General features: G+C 41.3%; 1 protein-coding gene across 1 annotated transcript; it reads left to right on the forward strand.

Moving 5' to 3' along the window:
• Positions 1-15,197: 15,197 nt before the first annotated feature.
• Positions 15,198-23,623, forward strand: LOC308321842 (zona pellucida-like domain-containing protein 1; the record flags this gene model as incomplete). The annotated part of the gene is made up of 10 exons (XM_080772933.1): positions 15,198-15,297; positions 17,220-17,446; positions 18,438-18,628; positions 19,875-19,947; positions 20,297-20,394; positions 21,577-21,660; positions 21,994-22,165; positions 22,594-22,690; positions 22,843-22,878; positions 23,469-23,623. 10 exons carry the CDS (start codon positions 15,198-15,200, stop codon positions 23,621-23,623), a joined length of 1,233 nt encoding a protein of 410 aa, XP_080629059.1.
• Between the last annotated feature and the right edge of the window lie 646 nt (positions 23,624-24,269).

Genomic DNA, 24,269 nt, shown 5'->3' on the forward strand with positions numbered 1-24,269 from the left:
AGGCCTACTCACATTTTACTTATGTTACAGGAGGTAAAAGTTTCAATAGAAATACCGGTAGTCTGTTAAGTATATCCTACAAGTTCGGTATTCAAAATGTACTTGAGTAAAAAATAAGTATAGGACAAAAGTAGGCTATTTTTAGTAAAAAGTAGGCTACTCATTGGATTGAAGGTCTCATTTCACAAGTTTTAAAATAGGATCTCTATTAGAGATCTATTGAAAATAGCAGATCTACAAGCTCACTTTGCGACAGGTTGTGAGCATGTAAATCGGCAATTTCCAAATAACCAAAATTGAAATATTGCTGAAGTGGTTATTCATTTTAGTGATTATTAAGAGTGTAAGCTAAATGCCTCAATTAATTGTAAATTGTAATGTATGTTTTGAAATAACCTAAATCTAGAAGGTTTTCAAATAAATGCAGTGGAATAAAAGCCTACTATATTTTGTCAATAAGTAAAAGTAGGCCTAGTGAAAATGAAATACTCCAGTAAAGTAAGAATAACTAAATTGTAGTAGGCCTACTTGAGTAAAATGTGTTCCACTTCCACCACTGTCCAAAAGGTTACTTTTCAGGGAATGAAAAAAAGAAGAAAAAAAGGAACCTGTGTTCAAATGGAATGAATGGATCCAATGTAGTTTTTATTAATATTTAGTCACAAGCTCTTTTATACCACTGCCTACTTTGCATTGGTTCAGTAGCCTATTTATTAAACCCACACTTAAAACACAGACTTTTCAATTTAACTTAGAAACATTTTAAAAAATAGCACGTGATCAGCTATACTTTTGCTATACTTTTGTGTGACACTGTATTATTATGACAAAGTAAGGCATTCATTTAATATAAACATTAAAAAATATATGGAGATACAAGGTTTCTGCCGACAGCATGGCTTCTGGTGGCTCACAAGTGATATATAGGCTAGCTTAGTTATGGCTAAGAGATAATACATTTCACATTAGCCTACTGTATATCTTATCTCTCAACTTCCCCACATGAGGTTAAATCCCATGCATCATAATATAGTAGTTCTGCCTTCTTCATTGTCCTCCCTACACACAATGATACCAAACATGACATTTCCCTTTAAGCAGTGGAATTTTAATGGGATGAATAGAGTCCTCTGTGGTGACATGCGGCTAGTGTGCAAAATATAGACATGTCTGTCTGTCTGTCTGTCTGTCTTGTCTCTGTCTGTCTCGCGCGCACACACACGCACATAGGCCTACACAGACAACAACAGTGTTGTCTGGGGGGAAAACAGCTCCAATAAGGACAGAAAAGTATGAAGCAACCGAATACTTGAGCAGGCAGACTGACTTCAAACAGACCAGTGTTGTGGGACATTAAAAGTCTGGCTCCATATATTTCCCCCTCGTTGTCCTCCATATAGCAAAATATCTGATGGTCTGCTGTGATGTGTGAGTGTGGAGTGGTGGAAATTAACATTTACTCAAGTATGCTTGAAATGTCATTAAATGTAATTTTCTCCAATGTGTATGGTAGAGTATGTTAATACAATATAATGTATACAATTGGGATGGTTTATATTGTCTCCCTGTATGGATCGTGTCAAAGGTCATATCTCACCTATAGCCTCGGTCCCATGCAGCCTTACTCATCTGCGAACAGAAAAGCCTGGTCACAACCTAAGGCAAAGAGTGTATCAGCGGAAGTGTCGGGCCGGAACATTTGTCAGATGTATTTCCCCCGAGTATGCTATTTTTCGACCACTCACAACACTTGTTTCATCTACGGAGAATGTAAACAGATTTGTAAAGCGTCGACGTTATTTCCTTGATCGGTAGGCCTACTTATGCCAAAATCCGGCGATACACTCTACGTCTACAGCGTGTAGGTCTTGCCCAGCATGCGTCTCACCTTTACCTGATGGTCAAGCAGGCTGCATGGCTCTATTAGTTCAACTTCAATGGTAGAAATGTCAGCACCGGGTTCAAATCCGGAAGAATAATAACATTGCATAAAGTACTGCTTTAAGTACAACTGTGATACGAAAATGGCGTATGCTCCATTTTGATGCCAATATACTTATGTGCTTTAATTCAAGTCAAAATGTTTAATACAGGACTTTATCTTGACTATTTCTTGTGGTATTGCTACGTTTGCTTAAGTAAAGTGAGTAGACCTACTTCTTCCACTGTGATTCAGTTCAAGTTTATTGGTCACGTGACCGCTGTGGCTGATGTGAGCTGTGTGGAAAACTCTAGTGGTGTCTTTAAAACCTTGCTGTTCCAGTAAAGGCCTGTCCCACCATGGGACGTTCTCCAACAACGGACCCATGGGTCCATTCACTCTCCTATTCTTATTTATGTTTTCCATATCATTGCTGTTGGACAGAAACCTCCATATTTTCTCTGTATTCTAACTCTTTGTGTGTGTGTGTGTGTGTGTGTGTGTGTGTGTGTGTGTGTGTGTGTGTGTGTGTGTGTGTGTGTGTGTGTGTGTGAAAAGAAGCAGCTTGGACTCCTCAGGTTGGCATAGGAAGTGTAGCTGTAGTAGTTGTAAAATCGTGGGATAAAAAATAAATACATACATAAATAAATAAATTAACCCCCTCCTGGATCATACTGCATCGTCACACAAAAAATCAGAAGTAGCAGATCTGCAAGCTGGAGACATGGCACGAAGCGATGGAGGTTCCACCTGACAGAGACGACAGTGACATACAGTAAAGAGACATACATTACTGTATTCAACGTATTACCTTTCCACCCCCCACCAAAAGGTCGAAAGTTGTTCAAATGAACACTCTTGGATTTGACAGTGAATCTTCTGTCAAATGGTCTTCTTGGCCTATTTATAATCCTGCCTGTTTTAGATGACCCGTTTATAATTGTGATATGCTTGAGGAATGAGGACACATCTGAGGACAATCAGATCACCATCATGTGTGGTCAATGACCGTCAATCTATTGTCAGATCTGAGGATATGTGTGTGTGTGTGTGTGTGTGTGTGTGTGTGTGATGGGGGGGGGGGGGGGGACAGGAAGTGGGGAGCTCCTTTTGTTCAATGCCATATTTCCTGTTCGTCCTTTGGCTTTGCTCTCTCTCTCTCTCTCTCTCTCTCTCTCTCTCTCTCTCTCTCTCTAAAACAATCACATTCAGTTGCTGGTTGTGAAAGTCATTACTGTTACGCAAAATAAATTATTACTTTTGATGCACTTTTCTTTCTTTTTTGGCGGGGTATTAAAAAGGTCTTAAAAGTCCACTTCACTGCCCTGACCCACAGGTTGAGAACCACTGTATCAGACCAGCATTACTATTTGATCCTGGGATCTGAGATCTGTCTGTCTGTCTGTCTGTACACGTAAACATACACAGTAGCCAGCCACAACCAGACCACAGTCCATGTAGTGTAGGCATGCTGCTGTACAGTCTAGTCATCAACACCACCCATCAACAGCTGTGTGACCCAGGACTGGAGGCGCGGCGTCACCAATGCATGTTTCTATGTGCAGAAAGGAAGTGGCAGAGGACAGGCCACACACAGGCCAGGCAGTGTTTGCATCATGTGTAGCTCTGCTGTCTGTCTGTCTGTCTGTCTATTTCGTCAGATATTCATTCAGACCGCTGCTGGCTGACTGCATGACTCTTGCAGTCTTGCATTGAAGATGGGACCACTGCCAACAATCTTGAATACTGTCTGTGTCTTCAATGCCAGGTTAATAGTTATTCTGTAATAGATACAGGATTGCTCACTGTTAACACCGCTATCAGATATAATATATCTGATAAGCCTCATTGAACAGGGAAAAAAAGCAGCTCCAAAGTTGCAGGGTGATTAATAACATTAGAAACAGTGTATGTCTGTCTGGTGGGTGAGCGGTTCGAATCAAGGGCTGGTGTCCACCCATCCCTCCCTATATCTAACTACCCCTATCTAATTCTCATGTCTGGTCATTGGTGACACGAGTATCTGTGTCATGAGAGATGTGTCTTCATGCAAGGCTGAGACTGGCAGATGCTTAAGTTGTCACGCAATGTCACTCTGTGACGCTGTGACGGTTCCACAATTCCAAAGCTAAGTTACTTAAATAGAGGGCTGGCACGTAACATTTGGAGCAGGGGTCTTCAACAGGAGGTCTGGGGCCCTATAGGGGCTCCTCGCAGTTACTACAAGGGAGGGACAAATGTTTGTGTGATAGGTCGTCTCTTTTCAGCAAAAGGTTCTATGAAATTTATGAAATTATGTAGGATATAGTGAGAGGTTCCTGTTTCATCTCTCTCTCAGCTAAGACCCCTGGTATTGACGATATTCAGACCGTGGCCATCTTGCCAGCAAGGTGCTAACAAGGTGCATCTTGGCATTGACAGCACATTCATCCAAACAGAAAAGTCCTATATCTGATTGGTATTAAACAACGTCAAACTCACCAACATTGCAGCTGTGCGAAAAGCTTGAATTATCCTCTTTCTATCTGCATTCTATCTATTTGTTTCATAAAAATCCACTGTAGACTTGTTATGTGCTACGGCCGCGAGCGGTCAGAATATCGTCAATAGAGCTCTTTCGTCCAGCATGACTGTGTAACCATTGCCTCTTTCAAAGTAAAAAAAATAAGAAAAAAGTACTGGTAAATCATTAGAAATCGTTTCAGAAAAGTATGAAATTATTCATGTTACTAATCTTCCCACATAATAAATGGGTATTCTGTAAAGATGACACCAGCCAGTATCACTCAACAAGTTTTCAAGTGTATTAAACACAGAATATTACGTACTGCCTATTACAGGTCACGTTACGTGACCAGGAGATGTGAGTCAATAACAGATACAGAAAGGAACAGACAGGAACGGGAGTATGACATGAACACATACACAATAAAACATGATGTTCTATGTGGCTTATCGGTACTTCAACAACAGGTGCATCTTGTATTATTGCAGGCATAGGGTGTCCTGATGAAGCAGTCACCATGGCATCGTCTCTGTCGGGTGTCCAAAACTGTCTAGGCCTGATAGCTATTGTTGTTGTTACCGCCTGTCTTGTTATGGTTCAGCTTGTCCTTGAAGCAGCTACAGCATAACTATGGCCTGAGGCTGATCCCTGTGCTCAGTAGATCTACAAGCTCACAACACGTCACACAATGTGCTGTGAGCTTAGATGTAGTTTTGTAATATTTATTTTGCTATAACAATGTAGTTCATGTAGTTAAAATGATAACTTAACTTGCACTAATGCATGTTCAATGTTTGGCCAGCAGATGGCATCAAAGGAAAGCTTGTAGGACAAGACTAAACTGGGTTTAAAAGCTCTAAAAATACTCAAAGTATAATGGAGCACACTGATGATGTAGTCATGTAGTGATGTAGTCCTCATAAAACATATTTAAATGTATCTTTAGCTTTTTTTGTCATCCTTTTGAGTGGGACCTGTTAAACAGCATGTTTGAACTGTGAGCATCCTGGCAAATCCCACCAGATGTCTTGGTATATTAAACTTTTCATGTGAACTTAGAAGTTACATTTAATTAATCAAAAACATTATCTCATACAGTTATTGTAGATACTTCTAAGTATAGGCCTAATCTTCTCAGAGATATATTGCACAATGAAAAATAACTATTAATTTGACCCCTTAAACTGACCACCTTGACCCCCTATAGTCAAATACTACTAAGGAGGACCAATGGACCATTACTTTCTCCCAAGTATAATTCTGCAGACCAACAGAGGGCGCTGGAGGCCCAAATATGGGCCACTGCCCTGTGGTTGAGAATCCCTGCCAGTGGTGGACAGTAACAATTAAATACATTAACTTATACTGTAGGGTGTTGGCCAAACTTACATACTGCTGTCGGGCAGAAACGTCTTATCTCCACATTTTAATTTTGATATGTTTTTTGTAAATTAACGCCTATACTTGATCATACTACAGGTTCACACAAAAGCAGCAGGGCCTATAGCAGATACAAGCTCGAAGAAAGAAAATAAGTTCTACAAGCTCACAACTCGTCATGATGCAATGTGTTGTGACTGTGAAGCTTGTATCTGCTAGTTTTCTGGTTTCAAGTTCTTCAGGGGGGGGGGGGGGCGCAATGCATAAAGAAAAGAAAATCTCCTTTGTAATTTGTACTTGGCAATAAACCGACTACTATGCTCCTGCACTTTAACTCAAGTATGAATTTGAGTCAGCAACCTTTACAATAATGTTTTGACAGGAGTGGCCTAGCAATGCTTTGACTAAAATACTGGGGAGTTGAACAATTTGACCATCGAATGCAATGCAGCATTACCCACTCCATGTGACAGCAGGCAGCCTGGGCTAACAGTGACCACGCGCGGTCCCGGCATATGTCGAACCACTGGTCACTAGTTGTGACCACTGGTCACTGGTTCCACATGCAGGGACTGTACAGTCTAGCTGTGAATGATATAATTAGTTGGCCATCTAATACCAGACATAGGTTACACATGCACTCCCAACCCGGGGGGTCACTTTATGTGGATTACCTCAGCTAGCCTTCAGTTGGATCTCCAGGTATACCCTTCCCAGAGTATCCCATTTCTGCACAAATTAAATCTCCGTCCACCACTGACTCGCTCGCCGTCGGTGCGGAGGATCGGATTTCCGTCACCACTTTATGGATTCCTGAGGAAAAGGAGACAGTAAAAATGTACAATGGCCTTTATTGGTGTTGTGTGTACAGTATGTTCAATCAAACACACACATACGTGAATGTATGTGTATGTGTACGTAGATGCCACACCTAAGTGGCCAGTAGAGCGCACACACACACACACACACACACACACACACACACACACACACACACACACACACACACACACACACACACACACACACACACACACACACACACACACACACACTCACACCACATTTTATTGTTATTATTTATTCATAAGCTCTTCTCTTACTTGTACTCCACTGGTTCTCAAATATTTCCATGTCTCCAGGACTGACTGATATCCGGACGGACCCCCATCTGAATAGATTTGGAAGAGATGAAAAGGAGATTTGTGAAAAATCTACACAAGCACACAGGCACACAATGTGTCATATCCCGATGCACAAGCATACAATAGGGTTAAACTTGATTAAAAACAACAACTACTACGAGTCCTCTGTAGTGAAAAGGTGGGTCTTAAGCATGTTTTTAAAAGTCTGTGGGCTGGGCAGCTTTTATCCTCAACGGGTTTGTTCCACAACTTCGGTGCCAACACAGCAAGCGCATGGTCTTAAAAATACAACTGATAGCCTATACTTAGGACTACTGTACAGTACCTCTCCTGTGTTTGAGGCTTTTACTGATGTTGCTTCTATACGACACCGGCATTCGCCCCCAGGGTTCAGTAAAGGTTTATTTATCTAATCTTATAATTTGTAATTTAGTTCTGACAGATATTTCAGCCTGTCATCTCTTTACCCCCACAGTAAAACAACAAAACAAAAAAGAAAACCGGTAAATAGCCTGTAGTTTAAGTGTAGTTCTTTAGAGATCAAATTCTTTGACCTTGAGTTACTTGCACCTGAGAGCACGCAATGTCCCTGAGAGCTTTTACATAATATGCAATTGTCATTGTCACCCACCTGACCCCTGTAGCAAGTGGGATTATATAGGGATCGGAGGATGCGATTAAGAGGTCTACTGTAGGTGCTTCCAAACTGGTGTCATGGGAGACATTAGAGGAGAATTGAAGGGATTGTATGATGAATGACGCATCTCTGGAGTGGATAGTGTAACAAATGTCTCCGATCACCACAGGCGTTCTGGCAAAACATGGATGGCCTTTTCATGCCATATTTTAGAAGAACAATGAGGCTTCTCAGTCGATCGGTGGCTTTTATAGCCTATAGCAAAAAACTACCTGCACTGCAACTCCTGGGTCACAATGGAAGAGAGGAATAACATGCAAGGAGATGAACAAAGGCTATTTCTGGTTGGCTGTATACTACTTCATAGCTTGTGGCAACGGTTGATCACGTTTCAAGCATTCATGGCGTTTCATTCTGAAGACATGGATCCACTTGGGTGAATCACGGGGAAATGCTTTTGTCTGCGTCTACGAAACTGTATTTATCCATATAGAAAACAAAGTGTTTGATAAGAGCAGTAATATGCGACTACTGTTTTTGACCTTTGAATTAGTATGATTTTATGAGCTAATGTCAATTTAAAACTCCATCCTCCTTCCCCCTCTGCCCCCCCCCCCCCCCCCCCCCTCCCCCTCTCTCTCTCTCTCTCTAGGCCGGGAATGGGCCACCCACCAAGGCCAGGTTCTTCCCGTTAAAGGGGAGTGTTTCCTTTCTGCTGTCGCCAAGTGTTCTGAACTCATCTCATGGAGAAACAATGCAGTAAATGACGTGGTGACATAAATTAAAATTATGATGACGCGTCGATGTTGTCAGTTACTGGGAAGTCGGACGTCAAGAACTTCCACAGAAAAGGGAGGTAGAATCTCAAGGGAAACTGTACCGGATTGCTTGGTTGAGTCACCATTATAAGGAAATGTGCCCATGCATAATGAATTGCATGTGTCTGCTCGCTCATACATACAGTAAGTTACAATAGCAACAAGATTTTAATATGGAAGGTTAATTTCCCCCCCCCCCCCATATCCCCCCTCCCAACACAACAGTGGTCCCCAGGTTGATTCTCAGTCAGGGTGGTGGTCCCTGGTTCTTAATCAGTTGAAAACCCCTGCTTTTTAGAGTATGGATCTGTCTTGAGATAACTTGTTGGCACTATACAAATAACATTGATTGATTGCACCCCAAAAACAGGGGTTTCGCTTTGCTTCCAATCGCACTTGATTACGATTCGGTGCAGGTGGGAATGCAATCCGCAGCAAATAAAGGAAACATTTGATGCAGCGCAAAGATGTCCCGTTAGCGTGGATAGATGTGGTCGAATGAGGAGACCGAAGCCCTGGTCGAAATGAGGACGAGTACATTAATCAATTGCTTAAGGAAACACATAAAAACACTGCAGTGTATAGCCTACAGAATATTCTGTCTGTTTGTCTGTGCGTGCCGTAAACATGGAGTGCTGTGACTGCTGTCACTGTGTGGGGAGTAGGGACTTTGTCTGTGCTCACTGCTCAGTGCACTGAGTGTGCGCCTCTATGCCCAAAGGAACAGTTGTGAAGAGAGAGAGAGAGAGAGGAGAAGGAGAGAGGTCCAGTCCCAGACGGCACGACACATGCACGTTATGAGTATAATTTTAACACCATAGATTTCACTGTGTAGGGCAGGCTATAGTTTATGAATTTAACACATTGATAAGGAAGGTCCGTGCTGCGTTTCCAATTGCTGCAGTTATACAGCGCAGTGTGAAGGCAAACCGCAGCAAATTAAATAAGCAAGAATCCCAACTTCTCCCCTCATTCGCATCAAGTCTACCGAAGTATTAGGTGGGAATGTGACCTAGGGACCATCTGGGCTCATTTATTCATTCATTCATTTGGAGGATAATTAGATGAGATGCATCATACATAATCATAACCATATAATGTCTGAGTTATATTAAAGAACTACAAGAAATAAAGGATATAAGTGTGTCTTATACTATCTGTAACCAAACGGTATTGAAGACCAAAATTAAAACACAAAATTGTTCCTTTAGAAGTTAAATTGCAATATTGTTATCTGACTTAAACTTGATCAACCAAAATAATAATTAAATTGAACAATCAAGATTTCGTAGTACAAATGTTCTCCAATTATCCAAAGTATCAATAAAGTGATCCCAAAAGTTATCCAAAAGTTATCACGCAAACATTGTAGAGAAGTAATCCATAGTCATCAAATAAAAATGCTTTTCCCCTACAGCTTCCCCTATGATCAAACCTCGTCAACAGAAATGAATGACCATGGTAACGATGGCATGGTTTAACTACACAAAACAAAATATATTTTCCGTACACTACATTTCAAGGTTAAATATTCAACCATATTTTAACCAATATATTCCCTTGTTATCACCCAGGATGTTGTATCATTTTCTTTCAATACTCACATTTATGTGGCACTGGCAGATCCCTGGGGCTGCGACCCAAAGAAAGGCTCCTTGAGGGGTTTCCAAATGGACCCTTGCAGGTCTGCACTCACAAAAACAAAAGCATGGCATACATCACATAATATAAAAAGTATAGTTATCATGAATCATACAGGTATAAACTAAGAATGTAACAGTGGAGTATCTATGTCAACTATACATACTATACTATATTATATATTATACAATATACATGTGTACTATAAAGTGCTATGACTACATAAAATGCAATTCTAGTGCTGTCTACGTAACAAGCTATAAGTCTGTCTAAAATACTATCTAAGGGGCTAGGCTAGGACAAGTGCTACGGGCCATGGTGGAGTCTGAAGAGGTGGGTTTTCAGACTACGGCGGAAGATTGGGACTTGGGAGTGATAAACTATGTGGTATCGGAATGGCATAGACTGGCATACTCGCTGGCATCGATATCAAATGGTTCTGGCACGAAGAAGAGTGTGAAAATATAGAACTGGCTGACAAAAAAAACAAACAATTTAAATGCTTGTTTCAACCCGTCGCATAAATGTTTTTTTACCATTAAATTGCAAACTGAGAACTACCTTTACTATTTGGATATATGATGTGCAGAAATATACAGCAGGTCAAAATCTGTATACCGTTGTCGTTGGCCACCGTTTGCCGGTGTCACACATAGCCGGCACCCAACAAAGCGAGACCTCAACTCTAGCTACTGTGGAGGGTAAGGTTCCAAAAGTCTCAAATCTGACTAGCCCTTGCATTCTCATCATCGGTAAAAATGTAAAATTGAATTATGGTTGAGTGAAGAGCGTTTCCACCAGTTACTACTAATCTAGGCTATAGCTGCACAATTTTGCACCAGTTGAAGACAAGAGATATAATTTTCTACTTTGCCCATGACTACAAGGAGTTACAGAAATAGGCGTGATTAAATTAAAGCGTATAAATGACCTTTTCCAGGTCAGCAAAATTAGATGGGAGGATCCAGGACATTATGGCCTGCATTAGCGAGTTCAAGTGGAATCTATAACAGTGTATCATTAGTATAACAATGAAATATGACGTTGTGGTCGGGGATATAGTGTCCTAGGGGTGTTTTAGGGTATTTACCGGGCAAATGTGGCCCGATTACGCGGACACCTAATACACACATCAAATACACATCGTGCATATTGAAAGACACAAAGAACAAGTGTATAATGAAAGACACTCAATAGGATAAACAAGTCCTAAGATAAACAAGAAGAATACAACAACAAAGTAGTACAACAACTTAAATTACAGAACATCATCAGATAACACATGCAGAATATGGATTTGATGAGTGGCCAATTACACACTCGTTTCTGTGTCACCAGGGATGATTACAGTAAAACAAGCCGTCTTATGCTGCTGTGACCCACAAATGATAAACGGTGTAACTCTGTATACAGAGTAAAAAAAACTAAAATTAATTAAACGATAAAACACATGCTAAGTGTGTATCATGCATTATCAAAATACTTGCATTGCATTATAATCTGCTAAAAGTTATAAGCACTCAAAAATCATAAGCATTTGTAATGATTCATAAGGTCATGTATAAATGCAAAATGAATAGGACTCAAATGAAACAAACAAGGTATTAAAGGGGGTAAGTGATATTTTGTTCTTGAACAAAATAGCATACTGTAACAGAAAATACCATTTCAAGTCAGAATATCAATCAATCAATCAACTTGTACTGGAAATTATGAAACAAAATAAACATAAAAATGATCAGACATTGAAACTGTAACACTATACAAATGTAAGCTGATGAATTGTGTTCTCTCTTAGATGAAATTGTACTAAAGCTCCGGAGAGATGGAAAGTCCCCTACTGAACAAACCATATCGTATAGCAATGGTTGCTATCTGAATTAACTTTTCAACAAAAAGAAAGATTGTTTTAGCCAAACAAATATCACTTGCCGCACCTTTAATTTAACAAGGTCACATTATAATGTGTTCAATTAAAATGTAGTGAATCATAATTTGTATGGCTCATACAGTACAGTGTACGGTATGTAAAGCGCAATCTACTGTAACAGATTACAACAATGCAGCCAGTTCTCGCCTGCATTCTGCTGGTATCTGCTTTGTTGGATGGAAACCTGAAGCAGCGTTTAAAGTTAAAGTGAACCTGTGGGATCTATGTCACAACCTTTTGACACAGTCTGCAGCCAGTGGGATAAAGTAACTATTAGTATTAGTAGGCCTACTTTACTCTGTACTGTACAATTTTGCTTTGCTACAATTTGGTTCTCAAACTATTTCATGTCAAGGGAGAAGATTTGTGTTAGAAGAAATCTAGGGGAAGAAAAGTCGAATCACACCTTTGTGCATAAAATAAATCTAAATTCTATTCAACATGTTCCAAAAATGTTTCAAAAATAGCAGATGTACATGCTTGTGTAGGCTATACGGTGCTGCGTTTCTACTCGCCCACCATTGGGGAATCCGGTTTTGATGCGACAGTTTTGGACACAATTTCCACAGGACAGAGACGATATATATATATCAGTTGACCCCAGGTGGTTTATACGAAGGAATGTCATTATTCCAACACCCGTTGGTTGGACTGGGTCCATTATAACTATAACCCTATCCCTAACCCTTACCATAACCTCACACTAACCTGGTGGTCAGAATAATAGGATGTTCGTCCACTCCTCCCGCCCCCACCCCCCCATACCAAATGTCTTAACTGAAAATAGACAGCCAATCTACAAGCTTGTAGATCAGCTATCTTCTCCACATTTTTACCTATGATGATAAGTGAATGTTTGGCTGCAGCACCAGAATAACGATGCTAGGGTTCATGTAGTTTGTAGCCTATAAAGGTACTGTGGCAGCTGAATGCTGATGGTGTATGCTAGCATACGTTAATTAATTTTACATATGTTGAGTCTTTTTTTGTCTTGTTCTTATCTCATTCGAAACTTTACATAATATTACCTATTATGCTGCTGCTGCAGTGCTGCATTGTCTGATGGAACTGGGACAACAATAACTATTACTCTTGCTCCAGGTCACTCAGATCCGACAGTTGTACAGTTAATTGTGTACATGTCCTTTACCAGCACAGTAAAGGACGGGTGACCGAGATTGTGGAACAAACTCCCTTTGAGGACCATAAAGGACTTTTAAAAACATGCCTGAGTCCCACCATTTCACCGTAGAGGACTCTCACTTGTTGTTTTGGGTTGTGTTGTGTCTGTATAGTTTCTACTCCCTCCTGTTGTGAGTCGACAGTATGACTGGAGTTCTCGTTGTCTAGTCTTCATTGTATTTTTCTCCTTATCTCTTTCTACAGACCAGTGTAATAACTGGACGGGGGCGCACTACAAATACTGAACCTTTGACTAGGGTTGCAACGATACATTTTAACAGCAATACGATATCACGATATATGGTTGACGATACGATACATGGACGATATTGGTTCATTATGGCAATATGATACGATTCAATGATTTAAAATCGGATAGTGCAGGTTTTTTAAGGAAAAATGTAAGAATATGGGCATAAAGTAAACAGTGATTCTCTGGCAAATACAGAGAATACACACATTTATCGATAGAAGTGTATAGCGATATTGAATGGGAAAAAAATTAAACCCCTCTAGTATTGATACAATCGATTACTTGCATTGCAAAACGATTTGATATTTGATTATTTGTATTGCAAACCGATTCGATACAGTACAACGTCAATGTTGCCGTTTACATTTCGATATAGATTGATTCTTGAAATTAAAATAGATTTTTTCAAACCTCAATGTGACAAAGTACAAAAAAATTAATAAAACAACAACACATGTGTTGTTGTTTTATTCATTTTTTGTACACACAGGTGGAAGAAGTATAGTATACTTCTTCCACCTGTGTGTGCAGCTTCACGAATAGGGAGGGCAGCAGGTGCCATTGATATGGCTGATGGAGGGAAAAGGCGGGAGATGCAGGACGAGAGTGCTTTTGTGTGAATACATGTGCATGTGTGCGTGCACATGATGTGGGTCTATAATTAGTCACGATGGGAGGGTTTTAGGAGTGCCACCTCTCTGGTTGCTGATGTCTAGAGGCTGTCTCGGGGTATAAAAGTAACAATTCAACCTGTATCTCTCCAAACCACAAACACCTGCCCTGTGTTCACACGCCACCAGCTACACAACGGTAGGTATTCTATACTCTACACACCTGACACTCTGGCTGCCTATGGAGGGACTCATCTGTTCTAGGGACTCATCTGTTCTACACATCTTTTTTCCCCTTTTGTGTGTGTGTGTATGTGTGTGTGTGTGTGTGTGTGTGTGTGTGTGTGTGTGTGTGTGTGTGTGTGTGTGTGTGTATGTATGTATGCATGCATGCGGAGATATACATTTTATTTATTTATGTTAGCATTGATCATTGATGGCATTAGGCAGGACTTATTTGTTTTTAAATGAAAGGGATTCATTCAGCAATTAGTAAACAATGCAAGACAATGTGGTATCACATTGTTTTGCTTTGCTCTGTTCATGCTAATAATTTGTTTAATTTCATATAAAAATGTAAATACTAAAGGTAAGGTAAAGGTACCTCAAAATCTTACTTAGTACTTAAGTAAGACTTACTTAAGAGTAAATGTAATTTCCGCGAACTGCGCACAATTGTCTGTCATGGTATATTTGATGTTTATAGTGGATTCTAATAAACGTGATGATTGTGTATCATTCTAGGAGACTATGATACTGTATGATAACCTTACAGGTCATTTTCACCAGGGTTGAACCACCTCAGTTATTTCCCCCGCCTAATATTGAACAAGTTCAGTGTTTTTCCACTAAAAATGAATTGGTTCAGAACCCTAAAAGTTGGTTTGGTCTGGAACAAAAATATGTCTGCCAGTTCCATGAAAGCACCAAGGTTCCAAGAATCTAGTGTGGAACCAAAGCAAAGTTATTTCGGTGGAAAAGGGTGAGTGGGAAAATGGAACGAAATGGAAGCAAATGGACCCGGTAAGGGTCCATTTGCTTCCATTTGGTTCCATTTCTACACTCTCAGCTCTCCGTGTTAACTGAACAATGATGATTTGACCATAACCATGTCTCTGGGATCTTCCTCTCAACACAGAACCATCCAGTCAAGGATCATCTTTGCAGAGCATCATGAGTCTTCTTCAGTTCTGTCTCCCCCTAGTGGGTGTGCTGCTGCAGCCTGCTCTGGCCACAATGTACAACTGCTCCTCGGTGTACGAGAGGATCCCAGGTTGGTAACATGCAGTGTTGATTTTGACAGCAAATTTGGATTAATCTATAAAGTCTCTGTCTGTACGTACGTGTGTAATCCACGTAACTGTTCGCCCCACCGACTTCAAATTCGACACACGTTCCACACCACCACAGGGGTTGCAGTGGCCGGTGTCGAGTAGGGCAGACCCACGGTTCTCCAGAACCACCCCAAAATATGTCTGCGTATAGACATAATATCTGGGTGGGGCATGCATTTCCAACTTGCATCGTTCCAAGTAGGCCAGTGCCCAACGGGCACCACTTGACTGTAGAGACCCCACAGGCAGTGCTCTAGTATTTGTTAATTATGTTAAGTCCGGTTTATGGTAGTTTCTGATAGTCTTCAGAGTGGGTGTGCTTATTTCAATTGAATAATTATTGTTTAATAATATTATTAGTTTCATAGTTTTAGTCACTATGTTAGATTGTGTTAACTATTCCACATCAGAACAGAGAGAGTCATGTGCTGTTGTAGAGGATACTGTACTACTTCTCATTCTGTATACGACTATATCAGTTACACTGTGAATGAAAGTATACTTTCAGTTGAAACTCATCTGTGTACTTTGGTATTTAACAAACAGTGGTGGAAGAAGTACTCACATTTCTTTTATTCTTTAGTAAAATACAAAAGTACTCTGTTACAAGTAAATGACATGCATTCAAAATTGTAATCCTATAATGTCAACATCAAACCTTTTTGAAGAGTAATTTCTTTTTTAAGTACCACAAAGTTTTACTTTCAGTACATGAGTACAAATTGTCTCTGCCGGGTGGAAACCTCATTATGTCCAAAATTGTCAGGATTCAAATTCAAAAGTGTAGCAAAAGTAGCAGCTATAGTCTACAAGCTCAAAGCGTGACACTTCGTGCCACTTTTCGAGCTTGTGTTTCTGCTACTTTGGATACTTTTGTGTGGCGCTGTAGTATGATCAAGTAGGGGTTCATTTACAAAAAAAGAAAACACACAAAAAGTTAATATGGATTATGGAGATGAGAGGTTTCTGCCTGAAAGCAATATAGTTCATAGTACAGGTAGTTACGGTACTCTACTACTGATATCATTATGTAACTCTGGTTTCTTTGTCCCTCCTCCACTGATATCCAGTGTTGCATTGGTCATTGCAAGTGGTACCACGCCGTCTCCCCTAAGATTGTTCAGGAGCACGCGCACATGCATCGATTAAAAACAACCTTAAGTTCACACCTCAATAAAGTTTACAACTGCCGAGTATCACACCAGCTCGAATTCACATAAGAATGAGCCTATGAGGGTTCGTTGTGTGACCTTTTAAATCCAATATTGGAGATGTTACTGTTAAGCAATGTGTGCCCAACATCGTTTAAATATCGTTGCTGTCCTCAACTGAACTCCATCTTTCTCCATAAATCAATGCTATTGAACACCCATTACAGTATGTCTGTGTGTTGGTTATAACAATTTGGAACCAATGAAAAGTATTAAAAAGTGCTTCAGACAAAACCTCTTAACTCCATCGGACTCTCAACAATAAAGTCACAATACCAACTTTGATGAGGCAGTATTGCTTTGTTTTAACAACCAGGACCTCATGGTGGACTGATAATGTAACCCTGCATGTCTTTGTCCCCCAGACAACCAGGACCTGATGGTGGACTGATAATGTAACCCTGCATGTCTTTGTCCCCCAGACAACCAGGACCTGATGGTGGACTGATAATGTAACCCTGCATGTCTTTGTCCCCCAGACAACCAGGACCTGATGGTGGACTGATAATGTAACCCTGCATGTCTTTGTCCCCCAGACAACCAGGACCTGATGGTGGACTGATAATGTAACCCTGCATGTCTTTGTCCCCCAGACAACCAGGACCTGATGGTGGACTGATAATGTAACCCTGCATGTCTTTGTCCCCCAGACAACCAGGACCTGATGGTGGACTGCGGCACCGAGCTCATCACCCTGGAGGTGAACCTGTGCACGGCCCAATGGGCGGGCTTCACGGTGAGCGGCCTGGCGATGAACGGGAGGCACAACACCAGTGAGTGCGCGGGCACCGTGGACACCAGCGTGGACCCGCCCGTTATCCGCTACGAACTCCACGTCAACCACAGCGAGGCCAACCCCTGCCGCCAGTCACTGCAGGTCCCACACGCTTTCATATTATAGAGCAAAGAGCAGTGGTTCCCAAACCTTTTAGCCCGTGACCCAAAAGAGACATTTGATGTCTCCCAAACTATTAACCTCGCCTCACCAGGCTTTCCACCACCTCGGAGGAAAGCCTGGTCTCTGTTTCAAAAGTCTGTATGATCCTGTCGGGAGCGGATGATATGGTTACGTCATGTTGTAGTATTGTTTTGTAGTCGACAGGCAGGAACAACAGGCGGCAACTTCCTTTTCCCTCTCAATAAAAGCTCTCGTAGCCTGTAGCTTTTATTGAGAAAAATCGGTTTGAGGGAAAAGGAAGTTGCCGCCATGTTGTTCCTGCCTGTCGACTACAAAACAATACTACAACATGACGTAACGATATCATCCGCTCCCGACAGGATCATATACCCTAAATGAAATGGTGCCCAGGCGACAAAACTATAGTGAAAATAGCAGATGATCTTGTAGATCGGCTATTTACACTACAAGAGTTTTCTACTCTTTTTTTATTATTTGAAACTAGTGAATTTTTTTTTTTTTTTTTTTTTTAATTCATGAAAGATGTTGCTATTATTTTGGGAATGCTTTTTGAAAATTATTTGAAATAATAATTAAAATCACAAATAAACAAAGGTACAAATGTGTCAGCGACCAACATATGGGTCCCGACCCAATGTTTTGGGAACCAGTGATAGAGTGATAGAGCACTTGTTCTCAATCTGTGGTCCGCGACCCCTGGAGGGTCCCCAAATGATTAGCTTAATGTGAAACATCGTTTTCTCAGTCAACAGTAAGGACATAAGACCAGTATGTAATATCTAAAAACCTACAAAATAAAATATGAATACTTTGGTGGGTCGCAGACTTTTGTAGTGCATAGCCGTGAAACATGAACATCACAATTTCCCAATTTCCCATTACTTTCAATGAATAATTGTCTGCAGCCGTTAAGATAAGCGTGTACCTTTCTGTCCGTTCTGTGCTTCAGATCGTCGACGAGACCCCGGATCCCTCGGGTCCCTTCGCCTCCTTCTCCACCATCCAGTCGGTGATCATCACGGGCTACATCGACACCCCCACTGGAGACCAGGGGGTCATCAGCTACTCCACAGACCTCTACTACCACTTCTCCTGTCGCTACCCGCTGGAGTATCTCATCAACAACACTCAGATTGTGGCGTGAGTCCTTTTTTCCCCCTCGTCTGTGGAGATAGATCAATGTTTTCGTTGTCACAGGCTTTAATAGGTGAGGTCTAGTCTGTTTGTGCATAGCTACATAGAACATTTCCCGAAAGAAAAAACGTAATTGAAAATTTGGCAACAGAAGCCCTAATGGCTTAAAAAAAGGGTGAGAAATCAATTGTCGGGATAGAAACAAAGTATGAATAATGCACTTTAGTGCATTAGTCACTACTATGGGGTTGGGTACTTTGTCCTCCACTGGAGAATAATAGTAGGCCTACAATAACACCTGAAGGAACAGTGTGTGCACTCCCTCTGACATCATCCACTGACTTCCAGTAGAAAAGGCCTGACCTCAAAATAAATAAATAAAATCTTCTAAATCCTCCAGTTTTCTGAAATAAATATTTTCACGATTTTTCAAAAATAGCAGACCTACAAGCTCATAGCGCCACTCGGCGCTATGAGCTTGTAGGTCTTGTAGTACAAAAGTATATTGTCATCAAAATGTAGGCTACTTAAAGTACCAAAGGTAAAAGTATACCCATTATGCAGTACGTCTCATTTTAAGTTTTCAAATGTATACATTCTTTTGAAAATAGCAGATCTACAAGCTCACAATGTGTCGCATTGAGCTTGTAGATAGGCTATTTTCAAATGGACGAAATGCATGTAGGGCTGAAGTGGGTTATGTTTTGTAATAATAATCTAAATATACAAAGTAGGTACAAGAGATGTAGCCGAGTAGAAGTACAAGTGTTGGAAAATGGAAATACTCAAGTGAAGTACAAAAAAACTGTACTTAAGTACAGCACTTAAGTAAATGTTCTTAGTTACTTTACACCACTGCATAAAGTATGAAACATTTCAAAAAGGTTTCAGAAAGTCCCAAATAAGCCGAACATTTAAACGTTTGAAAGAAGCTTCTGGGTGGAATTGGAGCTGGAGTGTGTGACAACTCTTTAAGAATAATAACTAAATAAATAAACAGTGAGAGAAATAATAACTATCTCTGCATATTGGAGAGCGAGCCCAGCTAAAACTTGCATCAATAAATTATGGTCACATAATTAAATGGCCTGCACTGCTGACTCAAAATGTGTTTTTTTATTACAAAAATAATCCTAATTACCTAGCATGCAATTACAATTTCATCTGCAAGTCAAGTGATAAATGAGATGTGTAAAATGTAACATACAGAATAATTGTATGTTATTCTTTTCTCCCCATCTATAACGTGTAGGTCTTCAGTGTCTGTGGCCACCAGTGATAATAATGGATCCTTCATCAATACACTCAGAATGAGTGTATATAATGTAAGTGGGCTATAGTTAGTTGCTGTTCTGGACTGGTAGGCCTATATGTATTTCTGTTTGTTCTGAGTTTTGATTGATTGATTGATTGATTACTTCATTAAATGTTTGCAAAAAGTACAGGTCCAGTTGTAAATTGCAACTGGACCTGATGCTCTTTGCTGATGGTTTTGAAGGAGGGTATAGGCAGTATAGGGAGTTAAATCATTTGATGTGGCACATAATAGCCAGCAGAATAGTAGAATGACTTCCACCCCATGTTTGTGCCGAATCTGGGAGGAATGAGACCAGTGAAGAGATCCCTCTGGTGTTGTGCAGTATAGGACTTCACACATTGGTTTTGTGTTGTCAGGACACAGACTACGGCTACCCTCTGGCGGTCCCTTCAACGGGACTTGAACTGCGGACCAAGATATACGTGGAGGTCAAGGCTGTGAACCTCACTGGGAAGTAAGTACAGTGAAACAGATATAATCTATCAGTTATTATCAGTGAAACGCACCACTTATAAAGCTGCAATCAATGTTATATTTTAGTGAATAAAACGTTATTTTGACCAATATGAACCTGGCTCAGAATTCGGAAACAAAAGAGAGTGAAACACGAAGAGCTTAAGAACAAACTTTTGTGTCAATTAAAAACAATAAACAAGGTAACAAAGTAACAAAAAGAGTTATGGAGTGTACGTGTTAGTCTGTAGCATCGGTGGATGTGTGTAAAGTATGGCCATGAATTTCCAATACATTTCTATTGTCGGGTGGAAACCAAAAACTGTTACTTTTCAGGATTCAAATTCAAAAGTATCGGTGCATGTGGTCGATGTGCTGATCTCTGATTGAATCCCAGGGTGCATGCATCAGTGTTGGAGCTCAGCCAAGTGTGTTAGTGGGGGTGAACTGACCTGGTGTCTGTCCTGTCCCGTTAGTGGGGGTGAACTGACCTGGTGTCTCTCCTGTCCCGTTAGTGGGGGTTAACTGACCTGGTGTCTGTCCCGTTAGTGGGGGTGAACTGACCTGGTGTCTCTGCTGTCCCGTTAGTGGGGGTGAACTGACCTGGTGTCTGTCCCGTTAGTGGGGGTGAACTGACCTGGTGTCTCTGCTGTCCCGTTAGTGGGGGTGAACTGACCTGGTGTCTGTCCCGTTAGTGGGGGTGAACTGACCTGGTGTCTCTGCTGTCCCGTTAGTGGGGGTGAACTGACCTGGTGTCTCTGCTGTCCCGTTAGTGGGGGTGAACTGACCTGGTGTCTGTCCTGTTAGTGGGGGTGAACTGACCTGGTGTCTCTGCTGTCCTGTTAGTGGGGGTGAACTGACCTGGTGTCTCTCCTGTCCCGTTAGTGGGGGTGAACTGACCTGGTGTCTGTCCTGTTAGTGGGGGTGAACTGACCTGGTGTCTGTCCTGTTAGTGGGGGTGAACTGACCTGGTGTCTCTGCTGTCCCGTTAGTGGGGGTGAACTGACCTGGTGTCTGCTGTCCTGTTAGTGGGGGGTGAACTGACCTGGTGTCTCTGCTGTCCTGTTAGTGGGGGTGAACTGACCTGGTGTCTGTCCCGTTAGTGGGGGTGAACTGACCTGGTGTCTGTCCTGTTAGTGGGGGTGAACTGACCTGGTGTCTCTGCTGTCTTGTCCTCAAACAGCTTCTATGTGCTACTGGATCACTGCTTCGCCACGCCGTCTCCGTACAACATGACCAACACTGAAAAGCACAACTTCTTCACAGGGTAAGATGAGCAAATAAAACACAACACCATGACAATACATGTCTCGACAAACAGGAACATGACATGTTGCACATGCAGAATCTGATTTATATTATTATGTTATCTCCGTCAGGATTAAAATAATAAAAAGCAAAAAAAGAAATGTATACTTTGTGTGACGCTGTAGTAGGATCAAGTAGGGCATTCATTTACGGAAAAACTCAAAAATACGGAGATAAGCGGCTTCTGCCCGACAGCAACGATATGAACTGAAAAGTCCAAGCTAAAAATCAACCAACTCAATAGTGAACGGAACTGCTTCACTGCTTTTCATGATGCATGATGATGTTTCAGATGTTCAGTGGACACGAGGACCGCCGTGACCACCAATGGTCTTTCCAACAACGCACGGTTCAACTTTCAGGCGTTCCGCTTCGTGGAGCACCGGGACCAGGACAAGTCCAGCATCTACCTCCACTGCATCCTGAGGCTGTGTGAACCCACCACGTGTCAGGAGATGACCAATGTAAGTATACACTGCTGCAACTCAATCAATTTCATAGAATATATTACAAAATCGACCAATTTGACCCATTTTGGTGCAACAATTAACATTTTGCATATTATTTTTCAAGAATACAGAAAATAGCAGACCTACTATAAGCTCACGCACGATGATGCACTGTGTTGTGACCTTGTACTGTATTATATCAGTTATTCAGTTATTTTGGTACTTTTGCACGATTCTTTCGTACGATAAATCCATTAATTATAAAACACCTATTTTACGCCAGAAAGTGGCTTTGCAGTAGGAACGGGACTAAATGTGTTTTGGCAAAGCACATTAGAAGGACGTGCATGACACTGCATGCTTCCTACACTATAGAAACCCAAGTGCTAGAAGCACTGAATGTGTGGATGAAAGTAAAACCAGAGTTGTCCTTTCTTAAACAGTGCGGTTCAGGAAGAAGAAAAAGATCGGTTCCCTTTGGCAAAGAGTCAAAAGACTCAGCCACCGTCACAGTGGGACCCCTCTTCACCGCCCGGCAAGGTCAGTACCCAGCCGGTCAGTAAGACTCCATTTGCTTTATAGTCATAGTAACGGGTCTTAAAGATAACAGATAACATGAGATAACGTAACGCAACGTAATGTAATACTGTACTACATACATTGAGTGACTAACTATCTCTCTCGTCTCACAGCCACAGAGGACGGCAGTCCCCATGCTGCTGCCCATGGTAAGTAGACACACACACACACACACACACACACACACACACACACACACACACTTCGATGTTATCACCACTTATTTACTGCATTATACTTAGACTGAGTCCCCCCGGATTCTGTACTTGATCCTTCCTTTTTTTGCTATACAACAAATGTCTTTGACTTGTAGATTGCAATTCAATTCAATTCAAAGGAGCTTTATTGGTATGAGAAAACAAAGCAAGTGTAAAAAAAACCCCAATGAGGAATAAATTGGGAAAGTATGTATAAAGCCGTACAATTGCAGAACTGCAGAATATTTGCCTGTGACGACACCAGAATACGTTACACTCCGAACACTTCACACCACAGGATATTACCATGCCGGCTTGTGGTGGAAATTCTCGTCAAAAATTCCCCAAAATATAATATAATATTATCAGAAACAGCCCATGGCCATTAGGTCTGTAAGAGGTCTGTAATTATAACGGCGTGTAAAAACACAATCTAACATTTGCCACAGACGAGGCCATGTCTTGCCACGGACACAACATGTGTCCGTGTATAATTAGGGACATATCGATGACCACCTGCTTCTCACCGTTTCCCCCATCAGGCAGTGGAGCGACCACCCGCGACGTGGACGTGACGGGCCTGGCGGTGGGCATCGTGTTCGGATCGGCGGCGGCCATGCTGATGGTGCTCGGCGGCTGGTATGCCCTCAAGAAGTATTCCTGGGTGGGAGGTCGCCCTCGCCCTCGCCACGCCTGACTGAACCTGTCAAACTATAGTCTTATCACGCCACGTCAGCCATGCTCATATCTGTGTGTATACTCTTCTTATGACGGTCACTGTTGTAAGGATCCAAATGTTGTGGTTCATTATTCAACTTATATCTCTACATTCAGGTTCTGTACAACATCGCTTGCCGTTTATCCACTTTAACCCTGGCATCCCGATTTTGGGCATGTCCATTGGTGAAAAAACAAACAAAAAAACTAAAGAATAGCAGATCTACAAGCTCAAAAGATACGTACAAAATGAAGCTAACAAAGAATGCAGATAAAAAATCTTACAATGTGCCACGTTGCGATGAGTTGTGACTCACAACTTGTGAGCTTGTAGATCAATCATGAAAAAAGGATTAATTTAGAAGTGGTTTATGAAGGAAAGATCAAACTGGAAATACTGTATGTATAGACTGTAAAGACGGAATATTGTTTATTTGTGTTGTTCTTGTATATAAAGTTTCTGATTATTGCTCACTTGATTCTACTCGGGCGTGCGGGATGCACTGAAATGTGTTCTATTTTTTGCTTTGCTTGCATGTTTTGCCTGTCGTGGTCAGTCATTCCGTAGGTTTTGGGTATGTATAGACAGACGTTCACGTGAGGTGGACTCTGTGGTTTGAAACAGT

This window comes from Protomyctophum bolini, assembly GCF_963924005.1.
Source record: "Protomyctophum bolini genome assembly, chromosome: 9".
Classification (NCBI taxonomy): domain Eukaryota; kingdom Metazoa; phylum Chordata; class Actinopteri; order Myctophiformes; family Myctophidae; genus Protomyctophum; species Protomyctophum bolini.